We start from the raw sequence: 14,427 nt of genomic DNA, 5'->3' as shown, positions 1-14,427 counted from the left end.
TCCTGTTCGTTGGACGTTTAGGTTACTTTCAGTTTTATTACATAAACTTCAATGAGCATCTTTTTTTTTTTTTAAATAGAATCTATAGCTTCTTTAAAAAATTTTTTAATGTTGGGGCGCCTGGGTGGCGCAGTCAGTTAAGCGTCCGACTTCAGCCGGGTCACGATCTCGCGGTCCGTGGGTTCGAGCCCCGCGTCAGGCTCTGGGCTGATGGCTCAGAGCCTGGAGCCTGTTTCCGATTCTGTGTCTCCCTCTCTCTCTGCCCCTCCCCCGTTCATGCTCTGTCTCTCTCTGTCCCAAAAATAAACGTTGAAAAAAAATTAAAAAAAATTTTTAATGTTTATTATTTATTTTTGAGAGAGAGACGGAGTGTGAGCAGGGGAGCGGCAGTGAGAGAGGAGACACAGAATCCGAAGCAACTCCAGGCTCCAAAGCTGTCAGCACAGAGCCTGATGCAGGGCTCGAACTCACGAACGCAAGATAATGACCTGAGCTGAAGTCAGACGCCTAACCAACTGAGCCACTCAGGTGCCCCAATAAGCATCTTTTTAAAAAAACATCTTTGCATGTGGCTTTTCTTGAGGTAATTGTAGATTTTTATGTAGTTTTGAGAAACAGAGATCCCTTGTGTACTTTGCCCCACTCTCCCCCAATGGTAGCATTTGTAACATTATGTAACTAGGATATTGAGATTTCCTGTATTTCTGTGTTTACATGGTTTTGCATGTTTCAATTCTTCTCTTGAACTTTCTTAATGTTTATTTTTGAGAGAGAGTGCGCTTGAGCAGAAGGGCAGAGGGAGAGGGAGATGAGAATCCCAAGCAGATTCAATGCTGTCAGTGCAGAGCCTGATGTGGGGATTGAACCCACAACCGTGAGATCACAACCTGAGCTGAATTCAAGAGTTGGACACTTAACCAACTGAACCACCAGGTGTCCTTTGAACTAAATTTCTTAAAGTGAGAGTTTTTGAGACAGAGTTTGGCCTCTTTGCCCAGATTCTGACGAAAGGGATCATTTTTCCAGATCTTTGTCAACACTACCCTTGGGGATATGTTTTGGTTATCCCTCTGTAACTCAAGATTACTTTTCTTCTGGTACATTTCTAAATGGTTTTGCTTTTGACATTTAAATAAATATTGTCTGTTTGAACTTAGCTTTGGTATAAGATGTGAGGAAGGAATTGGATTTATCTAACATTTCTCTTTTTTCTAAATGGTTAGCCAGTTGCCCTTATTGAGATCATCAAATAGTTGTCCCGATTATCAAAATAGTTGTAAAGGAATTTAAAAAAAAGACATGCATATTTGAAACTACTTACTGATGTAGGGCCAAGGCCTTCTGAGTATGAAGGAGATGGAAGAACTTTGTACCCATGTATAAAATCCCAGGAAAAAACCTGATTGGCTTTGGTTAGGTCATGATGCCTATCTCTTAGACCTGTTACCACACGGCCAGGGGCTGTTAGGTCGGTACATCAGCACATGATCAGAATAGTTCTCAAAAGGGAGTGAAGAGGGATATATTTAAAAATTTTTTTTTTTTTCAACGTTTATTTTGGGGACAGAGAGACAGAGCATGAACGGGGGAGGGTCAGAGAGAGAGGGAGACACAGAATCGGAAACAGGCTCCAGGCTCCGAGCCATCAGCCCAGAGCCCGACGCGGGGCTCGAACTCACGGACCGCGAGATCGTGACCTGGCTGAAGTCGGACGCTTAACCGACTGCGCCACCCAGGCGCCCCAAGAGGGATATATTTTAGAGTAAAGTAAAGGGTATATTGCAAGGCCCCCCCCCCACCAAAAGGGGCAATCAATCAACGGGTTGCAATGTTTAGAACATTTTATTAAAGTACAAAATTGTTGAAATTAAGTGAAATAGAAAAACATAGTAAATATTTACAAAAACATTGATAACACCACTCAAGTCACACAACATGTAAAAATGCAGAAAGGTCTTAAAAAGTTTGTAAGTTGAAAATTATAGAGATTTCCCAAAGTGGATATAACTGCTCACTGCTGAGTATGGCACTCATAGAAGATCTCTGAATGCTGTCCTCCACTTTTCTGCAATCCAGTGCTCCCTAGACATTTGTTCTTTGGGAGATTTGGACTTGGAGACAGCCCAAGGGGACAAGTCAAGAGCTGAGATAGTCACATAACTTATGGTCTAATTTTCTTCATCCTATTGACTGTGTTGAGGTTATACAGACACAGCCAAGGTGTTTTCTTCAGCCTCTGCTAATATTCAAAAGGATATAAAGAATATGAGTAATTTTCTTATTGCTTGAGCAGAAATTCAGCACATAAAAGGCTGAGTGGGGAGTATTTGTATTAGAACTATAAAGTTCTATCTGATGGAAAATTACCTAAATTTTAAGGTAAAACAGAATTAATCATGCTCTATCTCATATTTACGGAAAGTAGGAAATTGAAAGGAGGCAGAATAGACACTATTATAACAATTTTAGCTTAATGAATGGTCAGTAAACTGTATATGCTGAAGTGACCACACATCTCTAGAGTCCAGAAGAATTTAAAATCAGATTCTAAAGACAAAAGAAAAGACAGTCAAAACATAGACAAAGCAGAGAAGAAAACAATGCCCATGAGGTGGTCACTATTTAGACAGTATTATAAAAAGGGAAGGGATACTTGGGCTTTATACACTTCACTTTGATGATTCGGCATTAAAACTACCTTCCCCAAATGAAATTCAGAAGGGAGGAAATTAAGGGATTCAGGTAACTCTAAAATCAGTCTTGGGCTCAATAAGACCATTACTTAAAATAATCACATTTTAGAACAGATCATCTTCATCTGATTCTTCGAGGTACTTTATAGGTTTCTTTGCCCGTCCAGATTTCGCCCGAGGAGCCACAGCTGAGTCTAAGTCCAGATGGAAATCCTCACTCTCCCCCTTGGATTTCTACAAGAGGAAGTCCATGTAATTTGCACAATGTTAGTCTGACAGCAACATTTCACTGGAAAAACTGTATCAACAGACTATAATTCAAGAAGTTTCCCACCTTCTAATAAGTAGTAAGAAATAGATCTAAGGCTAGTCTCTCATTGACTAAGTGGCATATTTTTAAATGTAACTGTGATACAGTATGTAAAAGCTAAATGGATTAGGAGATTTAAATTTATTTTCTTAAAAATGTGTCAGATTAAGAGCAAATCTTAATTATGCATTTTAAAACAGCTATAACAAACAGACGAACTAGGATAAATACTCACCTTGCTTGTGACTGTCTTAGAAATCATTTTCTCAAAATTAGAGTCAGAATCATCAGAAGTGGATGGCTTCCTTTTGCGGCGATTTTTGGTTTTGGGAGGATCAGGCTTTTGAGAGACATCAGAATTCAAGCCTGGCTCCTTTTTGGTTCCTTTTGGTGCAGCCCTTTTTTTGGCACCTGCAGTGGAGGTGGAAGACTGACTTGCAAGTCAACACAGGCATTCATCATGTCCACGCTAGATGGATTATTCTACTGTGGACTTTCTTTAGCAAGCTGTTGAATGCTTACATTTAACATAGGAAAAAATCTAATAGAGCTGAAAATACATTAGAGAATCAAAACTATTCTTAAGTATTTTTAAGTAGGCTCCTATTTTACTAGGCGGGGCTTGAACTCATGACCCTGAGATCAAGACCTGAGCTGAGATCAAGAGTGGAACACTTAACCAACTGAGCCATCTAGGAGCCTCAGCATCTAATTTTTTTATAGGTGTATGTTTTACATTAAACCTTTGCAACTGTTTATAAACCTTATCCCTGTCATAGATAATGAGATAGATAACACCTGGCATTTTGAGATATATGCTGATTTTAGACCTTCTGACCACCAGTTTTGATTACAAAGATCTAAATATTTGCTTTCACTTGGGAAAGGTTTAATTTCAATATTAATAGTAATTTTTGGGAATAAAAAATTGAATTCATTTGTGGTAGCCAGCTTCTTAATCCTAACATTAACCCTTTTGAAAGACTGAGGCTCACTTTTTGCTGCCGTCTTCTTCACCGCTACCTTCTTTTTAGAAACAGGGTTTATGATTTCAGTTTCAGCTGAGAAATCAGCGGCCGGAGAATCTAGAGAAGGTGGTACACTGTCCTTGGCACCACCAGCATCAAGGTCCATTACTTCGAATGGAAAGGAAAATAGCACATATAAGCAACACACAAAAATCCATTTCCTTCTCTGAGTTCCCATTTAAATACCAAGTCTGTGACTTTTCTAGAATATTTAAAACATACTCTTATAACTTTGTTCTAATTTCTGGATTCTTCATCAGCAGATATTTTTTGTACCTCTAGCACCCAGCAAGCATGTGATGACTTTCAGTATATTAAGTATAGAACCTGTTTCTGTGCAACTAACCCTAATGAACAACATCAACGCAATGCTAACAAGAACCCACATTTATCTTCCAAGGCAGGACTCGGATAACGTAGTCCAGATTAGAACCCACTAGACCCAAGTGCCCCAGTGAAGCAGACATCTCACTATTTTTAATTAAATAATACCTGATGTGGCACTCTTCTGTGGCTTCAGTTCTTTGTTAGTAGGTCTAGAATAAAGAGGAAACCATCAACATCCTGACAACCAATTCTACATGTGTCAAAGAATGTATCATTGACTATTGACAACAATCACGATGATAAGACTCATGTTAGAGAAGATACTTACACTGGTGGGGAAGTTTTGGTCTTAACTGGGCTAACATCTGATGGGACAAAATCCTCATCTTGAGTTTTTTCATCAAAATCTGAGAAATCATCATCTGAATCCAAATCCACTGTAAATTTGGTTTTTGCTATAAAAAACATACATCAAAGAATAAAAGAGGGGAACAGAAATATGTAATTCACAGATTGCTATAACAATTCATGAAGATTTAAGTTTTAGTTTAATATCCTTTTTTTTTTTTTTTTTCAACGTTTATTTTTATTTTTGGGACAGAGACAGAGCATGAACGGGGGAGGGGCAGAGAGAGAGGGAGACACAGAATCGGAAACAGGCTCCAGGCTCTGAGCCATCAGCCCAGAGCCCGACACGGGGCTCGAACTCACGGACCGCGAGATCATGACCTGGCTGAAGTCGGACGCTTAACCGACTGCGCCACCCAGGCGCCCCTTAGTTTAATATCCTAAAAGATGCTGTAGTTTTTTAAAAACTTAGTAATTACCGCTCTAGTATATAATAATTTCTGGGATTTGTGTCCTGAAATACACTGGCCCAGATCTTGCAACATATCTAGCATGTTGTTCGCTTGTGCTTACTTGCTGCTCTCCGTGGCTCTATCTCTCGTGGGGGAACATCAAAGTCACTTTCATTACTGCTCATATCTGATTCTGAATCAGACCAGGGGTTTCTCTTCTTTCCTTTTTTGACTGGTTTAAATGGCAACGTAGTTTGCTTCTTTGTCTTGGTACCTAGAAGGGAGATAGGAATTAACCACTTTCATATATTCTTAGCCACACTTTTCTCCATCTACCATCCATCCATCTTTCAAGTATTTATTGAGCTCTGTGCTAGTATTGAGAATACAATGGTGAATGGAAACGGATATAGTCCCTCTTCCTATCGAGCTTATATAGCTTGGTCATCTAATCCCATAAATAAATATAATGTGTCTATGTAGGGTATGAGGCATGTGTGTATGTATTTAAATAAGAAGACTGTTCCAAGAAATGCTTGAGCTGAGACCTCAAGTTTAGAATGAGCTAGTTGAAGGTAAGTGGGTAATGAAATATTACAGCGCAGAAAATACCATGTACAACGGACCTGTGGGGAAAACAGTACATTTAGGAAAATGAAAGAAATCCATTATGGCTAGAAAACAGAAGTTGCAGGGAGAGAGGCTGGTCTTAAGCCTTTAAATTTTTAAATTTTTATTTATTACTTATTTAAGTAAGCTGTACATCCAATGTGGGGCTTGAACCCATGACCTCAAGATCAAGAGCTGCATGCTCTACGGATTAAGCCATTCAGGAACCCCAAGGATTTTGTTTTAAACAGGGAACCAATATAACCAGATTTGAATTTTAAAAAGTTCTCTCAGGTTGCAGGATAGTGATTGGAAAGGGGCAAGAATAGATGCAAGATCAACAGAAGGTTATTGTTGAAGTCAAGGCAAGGGAGACAATTCAAACAGAAAAGAATGGCTAGGATGAAACCTTGAGGGTGTCTAATGGCCGAGTAAGGAGGTTTAAAGTCACTAGTCCTGGCCCAAAGAGGAGAAGGGCAGCACCCTCACTGATCTTATACCATCCTTCATATTCTTGTCAGTATACCTATCTACGTCAGATTTCCTAGTTGACGCTAATCTTATCCAGCATCCTCCAACAACCTGGTTTTCTATCTCTCTGTCATCTAGTTTAAGTTTTTTTGTTCTGTTTTTTTTACTACTTCCCAATATAAGCGTGCCCCTCGGCCCCCATTGAGGAGGTCTTCTCATTGTCCCATGCATATTATATGCCCATTTTTCTTTTCCTAATCTAGAATACCTAAATCTTATCCACGCTTCAGGACTGTAACCCAAGTTTTACCTCTCTCACAAAGCCTCTACAATGTACATGCACCCACACTGATCTCGCCTTTCTCTCAGTTCCTACAATGGTTAGTATATATTGCTTTAACTTTCCTGATAAACCTCTTGAAGGTAAACACCATGCTCTCCCACTTCTTGTGCCTTCACATTATTTGAGAGTAATGGGAACATGAATGCTCAAAACATTCAAGTGATTCATTGGTTTTATATGCTAACCGACTGCTAGCTAGGTTTAAAGTTAATATAATTTTGCACAATTTGGCATGCTTTTATTACTTCTTTAGTTTAATACTAAGATGTTTTCATCTGTTTTATTCATCTTTTCATTCCCCACAGAACTGAGCACACATTATCTATTAAAAGTAGATATTTGGGGCGCCTGGGTGGCTTAGTTGGTTGAGCATCTGAATCTTGATTTTGGCTCAGGTCATGCTCAGGTTGTGGGATTGAGCCCCATATCGGGCTCCACACTGAGCATGGAGCGTGCTTGAGATCTCTCTCTCCCTCTGCCTCTCTCCTCCTCTCGCACATGCTATCTCAAAGTAAAAAAAAGTAGACAGTCAAGGTTAGATTTACAGATCAATGGAATTGAGAATCCATAAATAAACCTTAATATTTATGACTAACTGATTTTTGACAAGGGTGAAGACAATTTAATAGGGAAAAAAGGTTTTTCAATATGGTGCTGGGACAACTGGATATCCACATGCAAAAGAATGAAGTTGGACTCCTTTCTAATGCCACATACAAAAATTAATTCACAATTCATCAGAGACCTAAATGTAAGAGCTAAAACTAAAACTCTTAGAAGAAAACATAGGGGTGAATCTTCATGACCTTGGACTTGGCAAAAGATTAGATATGATACCAAAAACACAAGCAACAAAAGGAAAAAAAGAAGATAACTTAGATTTCATCACAATTAAAAACTTGTGCTTCCTATCAGCAATAGGCAAAGTATGGAAGGAGCCCAAATGTCCATCGATGGATGAATGGATAAAGAAGATGTGGTGTGTGTGTGTGTATGTGTGTGTACACACACACATACACACACACACACACACACACACACACACACCCAACACACACACACACCGAGTCTTACTTGGCAATCAAAAAGAATGAAATCTTGCCATTTGCAACTATGAGGATGGAACGAGAAGGTATTATGCTAAGTGAAATTAGTCAGCTGGAAAAAGACAAATATCATATGAGGACTTTAAGATACAAAACAGATGAACATAAGGGAAGGGAAGCAAAACTAATATAAAAACAGGGAGGGGGACAAAACATAAGAGACTCCTAAATATGGAGAACAAACAGAGGGTTACTGGAGAGGTTGTGGGAGGGGCCATGGGCTAAATGGGTAAGAGGCACTAAGGAATCTACTCCTGAAATCATTGTTGCACTCTATGCCAACTAACTTGTATGTAAATTAAAAAAAAAATTAAATTAAAAAAACTAGAATAAACTGTTCTTAGAGGTTGAAAAGTTAAAAAAAAAAAAACAACAAAACTTGTGCTTCAAAGGACATCATCAAGAAAATAAAAAAAATAATCTATAGGAGAAAATATTTGAGAATTATGTATCTGATAAAGGACTGGCATCTAGAATACATAAAGAAATCTTACAATAAACTCAACAACAACAAAAGACAACTCAATTAAAAAAATGGGCTGCTGCCTGGGTGGCTCAGTCAGTTAAGTGTTGAACTTTAGCTCAGGTCATGATATGGCAGTTCGTGAGTTTGAGCCTCACATCGGGCTCTGTGCTGACAGCACAGAGCCGTGAGCCTGCTTCAGATTCTGTGTCTCTCTCTCACTCTGCTCCCCACCCCACCCCCACACTCTGTCGCACTCTCTCTCTCTCAAAAATAAATAAACATTAAAAAAAATTTGGGGGGGGGGTGCCTGGGTGGTTCAGTCAGTTAAGCAACTAATTTCGGGCTTAGGTCATGTTCTTGTAGTTCGTGAGTTCGAGCCCCGCGTTGGGCTCTGTGCTGACAGCTCAAAGCCTGGAGCCTGCTTCAGATTCTGTCTCTCCCTTTCTCTCTCTGCCCCTCCCGTGCTCGTGCTCTGTCTCTCTCAAAAATAAATAAACATTAAAAAAAAATTTTTTTTTTAATAAAAATAAAGGGGAGCTTAGGTGGTTCAGTCAGTTGGGTATCCGACTTCGGCTCAGGTCATGATCTTGCGGGGAGTTTGAGGCCCTAGGTGGGCTCTGTGCTGACAGCTCAGAGCCTGGAGCCTATTTCAGATTCTGGGTCTCCCTCTCTCTCTGCCCCTTCCCTGCTCATATTCTCTCTCTCTCAATAAACATTAAGAAAAAAGATTTTTAAAAAATGGGCCAAGGGTCTGAATAGGTATTTTTCCAAAGAAATATAAAAGGCCAACAAGCAACATGAAAAGATACTCAACTCAATCATTAGCTAATAGGGAAATGCAAACCAAAACCACAGTGAGATAACCACTTCATATCCACTAGCATGGCTAGAATGAAAAAGAGTGACAATGAATTAACAGTGTTGGTGAAGATGTGGAGAAACCGGAACGCTTCTACATTGCTGGAAGGAATGTAAAATGGTGCAGCTGCTCTGAAAAACAGTGCAGAGGGTTCTTTAAAATGTTAAACATAAAAAATCCTATCACCCCACACGATTCCACTCCTACGTATCTATCCCAAAGAAATCAAAACATTAAGTCCACGGGGGTACCTGGGTGGCTCAGTCAGTTAAGCACCTGACTCCTGATCTCAGCTCAGTTCTTGATGTCAGAGTTGTGAGTACAAGCCCCTGGGTTGGGCTCCACACCCAGCGTGGAGCCTACTTAAAAACAAACAAACCCATGAACTCCACATAAATACTTATATATGAATGTTCATAGCAGTGTTCACAATACCCAAAAAGTGGAAACAAGCCAGATACCTATCAACCAATGAACAAATAAAATGTATATCCATACTATGAAATACTATTTGACAATAAAAAAGAATTAAGTATTGATACATGTTACTACATGGACCACCCTTGAAAGTATGCTAAGTGAAAAAAGCCAGGCACAATAGACCACATATTATATGATTCCATTCATATGAAATGTCCAGAGTAAGTAAATCTAGAGACAGAAAGTAGATTAATGATTGTATAGGGGGAGGGGAAATTGGGAGGAAACAGAGAGAGTGACCATTAATGGGTAAAGTGTTTCTTTTTGGGACAAAAAAGTGTTTTAAAACTGTTGAGTATGGGGCGCCTGGGTGGCTCAGTCGGTTAAGCGGCCAACTTCGGCTCAGGTCATGATCTCGCGGTCCGTGAGTTCGAGCCCCGCATCGGGCTCTGTGCTGACAGCTCAGAGCCTGGAGCCTGTTTCAGATTCTGTGTCTCCCTCTCTCTGACCCTCCCCCGTTCATGCTCTGTCTCTCTCTGTCTCAAAAATAAATAAACGTTAAAAAAAAAAAAAAATTAAAAAAAAAAAAAAAACAACTGTTGAATCTTTATTTATTTTTGAGAGAGAGAGAGAGAGTGTGAGCGGGGGAGGAACAGAGAGAGAGGGAGACACAGAATCCGAAGCAGGCTCCAGGCTCCAAGCTGTCAGCACAGAGCCCGATGCGGGGCTCGAACCCACAAACTGTGAGGTCATGACCTGAGCTGAGGTCGGTCACTTAACCGACTGAGCCACCAGGCGCCCCTGATATGTGAATATCTTAATGAAGAAGTTAAAAAAAGTACATACTCAGTGAGGGCATAATCAAATGGCTAGTAAAATTCTTTTTTAAAAAATATTCATTTTTGAGAGAGAGAGAGAGAGAGAGAGAGAGAGAGCGCACAAGCTGGGAAGGGGCAGAGAAAGGGGTGGGGGGCGGGTGGAAGACACAGGGTCTGCGCTGTCAGCACAGGGCCCAATGCGGAGCTTGAACCCACAAACTGTGACATGACCTGAGCCTAAGCTGGACGCTTAACCAACTGAGCCACCCAGGCGTCCCTGTGTAGTAAAATTCTTAAATTTAATTTACTGGGTGCTACTTATAACCCAGACGTGGTTATATGGTATTCAACTACAGGAGTAATACAAACATGACTAAGATGTGCTCACTGTTCTCAGGAACCTTTATATAATATATATCAGGGCCTTTTAACTGGCTAGAAAGTGAAATCTAATAAACTGAGTGTGTTTTCTTTAGATTCCCAACTAAGGAATGCAAGTTGCCAAATTAACGAATTATTTCAAAATGATCTCTTCTAAAATAAATCAAATCCAAGGACAGTGTTAGGGAGGTTCAGGTAAACTTCAGACATAGTCCTCCATCATGTTAGTGCTGAACATGTATGCGGAATATACTAGGTAACAGACAAAATTTAATCTCAAGTCTATACATTTTACTTAAAATGTTTTAATACCTGGTTCTCTTTTCTGTTTCTTCTCCAACCTTTGTTTCAGACCTTCTAGTTCCATACCATCCTCTTGAGGGCTCCCTTCAGTGTTTTCACTCTAATAAAAGAGAGCAAGACAAAGATGGTCAAGTTCTGTCAACTTATTATTTGGAATAATGTAAGGTCAAATATACAAATATATATCTAGTCAAAGAGTGATTTTTTTTCTTTAAGTTTTGGTTAAGAGCTATGAATAAAGGTATGGGCATGACTTTTTCAAGATACTTAAACACCAAAAAAAAAAAAAAAAAAAAAATTAGGTTCACAGGAAAGACAAGTTTTGATTAAATATAGGATAACTTACAAACTATGGGCTTAGAAATTTTATATCATTTATTCAATTTTAAGTTGAAATATGTTTCAAGTATTTTAGTGTATAACTTTTCAAGAGTATTACCTTAATTTTCTTTTTAATTTTCTTTTCTGCCTCTGCTTTCATCTCTATGGTCACTCGGGGGATGACTCTTTTCCCACATGGAGAAGGCAAAACTTCAGCCATCTGTATTTTTTTCCCCTTTGCTTTCCCCCCTTTCCCAGGGAGTCCTATTTGTTCTTCTTGTTTTTCCTTTGTTTCAACAGCCTACAAAGGGGTAAAAGAAAGCAAGTTTATAAGCCAACAAAGACAATACAAAATCTAGGCTAGTTATAGGAATAGAATAAAAGGCAACAGTCAAACTGATTTCAATCTGTACATCTTAATATAAAAATTTTTTAAAAATTTATGTATGTATGCAGTCTCTAAATCCAGTGTGGGGCTTGAACTCAGGACCTCAAGATCAAGAGTCACATGTTCTTCTGACTGAGCCAGCCAGGCACCCCACATCTTAAGGTAAATTTGTGGCAAACTGTACAACTAAGTATATCACCAATAATAGTGAATATATAACTAAGGCCCACTTTGACAAGTGTGGAGACAGAAGATTGGGTTCTACTCTTGATTCCACCATTTAAACTGCTGAAGATAAAAAGGGGAAACTGGGTTAGGGATAAAATACATAGGTACATATATACATATTTGTAAACTTAAATAAGTGAGAAAGGGTGGAACTCTACTTGTACATCCATACCTAAGTGTAATAATATAAAACTGTACGGTAAGCATTATAACTTAGTTTATGAAATGCTTTTCTTATCTTAAAATAATATTGGAAAACAAAGCAAATTAGTGAGATTTAGGTAACAAAGTATCTTCTGAAACTGATTAGCTAGTCCTGAAGGTAAATATCTTTGTCCTTTTAGGTTGACTTGGGGGGCTGGGTTGGTCTTCTTACACATTTAAATTCTTTATCTTCTCAGTCTCAATAAGTCAGAAATCAGTTCTTGCCCTTTGCTCTCTGTATGCTTCCCAGTATCATTTACTTTATCCTAACAATCCGTTCTTTTATGTGTTACCTTGGAATGTTTCCTTTTGCCTCTTATATCCTTTCTATTTGCCAATTGTGAAATTTCTTGACAAAGAGGTATACTGCTGGAATGTACTATTTCATTAATAATAACTTTTGGGGCACCTGGGTGGCTCAATCTGTTAAGCGTCTGACTCTTGATTCGGCTCAGGTCAAGATCTCGCAGTTTGTGAGTTTGAGCCCCACATCGGGCTCTGTGCTGACAGTGCAAAGCCTGTTTGGGATTCTCTCTCTCCCCGCCTCTCTGCCCCTCTCCCATGCTCGCTCTCGCTCTCTCAAAAATAAATAAATAACCTTAAAAATAATTTAAAAAAATAAAATAAAAACTCTAATGCCGACATTATAAATGACACACCTCCAGCTCTTCAATAAAAGCAGCTAGGTCTTCTTTCCACAAATCTGATGGACTCTTTCTCTTTAATGTTTCTAGCTCTTGTTCCTTCATAAGATAGTCAGAAAATTAAGAGTTAATTTATGGGCATAAATAAATAGCACATAATTTTCATGAAGCAGTTTGTACTTTCACTACTAAAACAACTAAGCGGCATGTACCCTCTACCAATAACTCACTTTTTCATTTCTCAGCTTGCACAGTTCATCCTTCTTTTCCTTGGTGAGATACCAAAGAGGCATATCAAGAAGGTAGTTGAAGGTTGGTCCAGAATCTTTTACAGAGTCACCCTTTTCAGCTTCATTTTCATTGTCACTCTCTTCATTTTCTTCTTCATCTGGTACCTAAAGGAGGAATTAAAATGTAGCTTTAACAGGACATGTGAAACAGAGACAGATTATACACAGTCTTTAATAACATAGAAAAATGCTAACCAAGAGATTACCTTTTGCTGGGCTTCTTTCCAAGCCTTCACAGGATCAGAATCATAACCCCTCTGAATCAGAACTTTAATTAATTCCTTCTTTGGCTTATTTTCTATTAAAATAAAAGTAAACATAGATAATGGGTTTGAGCATGAGTTGTACCATATTAATTCAAAAGATTAAAACTAAAAATTAAATGGTCTTTGTCTTACATAAATTTGTATATCCTGGTATAGAGAGAAGTCTTCTCCCCAAACCACTGTGGATGTAAATTACCACAAGGCAGGCAGTCAAATCATGTATGAGACTGCTGACCTAATCAGCAGTCTTAAAAGAATAGAAGACAATCATACCTTTATTTCTGATAAGTCTCTACCTCAATTATACTCCCTTATTAACGTTTCAACATTTCATTGGGCAAGATTTTAGTGCCACCAACCCAACCATTGGTTTCTCCATGCTGCATCCATTTCTTTTTTCTCTTCCAAGGACTACTGCAGCCAATTTATTACACTTTGAGGGATATTGAATTACTAGCTACTGATATTTCAGAATGAATTTCTGAGTGCCATCTTTTATTAATTAATTTGCTACAGATTACATGTTTAGGCCCTCCACATTTTTATACTCAAGAAGACTGGATAGTCACATTATTTCATCTAAATACAACCTTTACTTTTAGTTTTCTTTGAGTCATGTCCAATATTACTCATTTTAGCCTCGCCTTAAGCAACAGTCTTATGAAATCAGGGAGCTGACAGTGTTATTAGTTTTAAAAATATTCATGAAATTGAACATTTAACTATGAAGTTAAACATTTTTGTGTACCACCAGAAAATTATTCTGTGATCACAAGGAACTCATGTTGCCATGTTTTGGGACTTGCTCCTATAACCCATAAGTTAGTTACCTAGCTTTCCTACTTAGCCCTGGACAGGGTTGAGCTATTTCTTTTAATCTTCCTTATACTCCAGCTTTTATCAAAACTATTTACTTCCTGGTTACTTAAACCCTGACTTAGGTGCTTCTAGAAGGTCTTAAAAAAAAAAAATTTCTGAGACATAACTCAGTCTTCAGTACACAATTTACTTGTAATATAAGCCATTTATAATCTTCCTTCCAGTCTCTTTTTTTCCCTATCAGACAGACCTAACTTCTCTTTACACAGGTACTTTTTCTAGCTCTCTGTTCTGTCTAAATGTCAACTAAATATTGATTTCTCAAGATAGTCT

At 38.6% G+C, this 14,427-nt stretch overlaps 1 protein-coding gene across 2 annotated transcripts in view; it reads right to left on the bottom strand.

Moving 5' to 3' along the window:
* Positions 1-1,823: 1,823 nt before the first annotated feature.
* Positions 1,824-14,427, bottom strand: part of TOP2A (DNA topoisomerase II alpha) — a 28,995-nt gene continuing 16,391 nt past the window's right edge. Inside the window, exons 25-35 of one of the 2 annotated variants that reach the window (XM_047845904.1) lie at positions 13,216-13,307; positions 12,950-13,114; positions 12,735-12,818; positions 11,374-11,556; positions 10,944-11,034; positions 5,280-5,432; positions 4,687-4,813; positions 4,524-4,567; positions 3,999-4,139; positions 3,239-3,438; positions 1,824-2,927 (exon numbers count right to left, since the gene is read on the bottom strand). In XM_047845904.1, the coding sequence (XP_047701860.1) occupies positions 2,799-2,927; positions 3,239-3,438; positions 3,999-4,139; positions 4,524-4,567; positions 4,687-4,813; positions 5,280-5,432; positions 10,944-11,034; positions 11,374-11,556; positions 12,735-12,818; positions 12,950-13,114; positions 13,216-13,307 (1,409 nt within the window). In that variant the 3' untranslated portion in view covers positions 1,824-2,798. The remainder of the gene's footprint in view (positions 2,928-3,238; positions 3,439-3,998; positions 4,140-4,523; positions 4,568-4,686; positions 4,814-5,279; positions 5,433-10,943; positions 11,035-11,373; positions 11,557-12,734; positions 12,819-12,949; positions 13,115-13,215; positions 13,308-14,427) is intronic. The other variant, XM_047845905.1, reaches the window with a different exon arrangement.

This window comes from Prionailurus viverrinus, unplaced genomic scaffold (genome assembly GCF_022837055.1).
Source record: "Prionailurus viverrinus isolate Anna unplaced genomic scaffold, UM_Priviv_1.0 scaffold_35, whole genome shotgun sequence".
Taxonomy (NCBI): Eukaryota; Metazoa; Chordata; class Mammalia; order Carnivora; family Felidae; genus Prionailurus; species Prionailurus viverrinus.
Note: the sequence above shows the minus strand (reverse complement) of the source record. Positions and strands in the feature narration are given on the sequence as shown.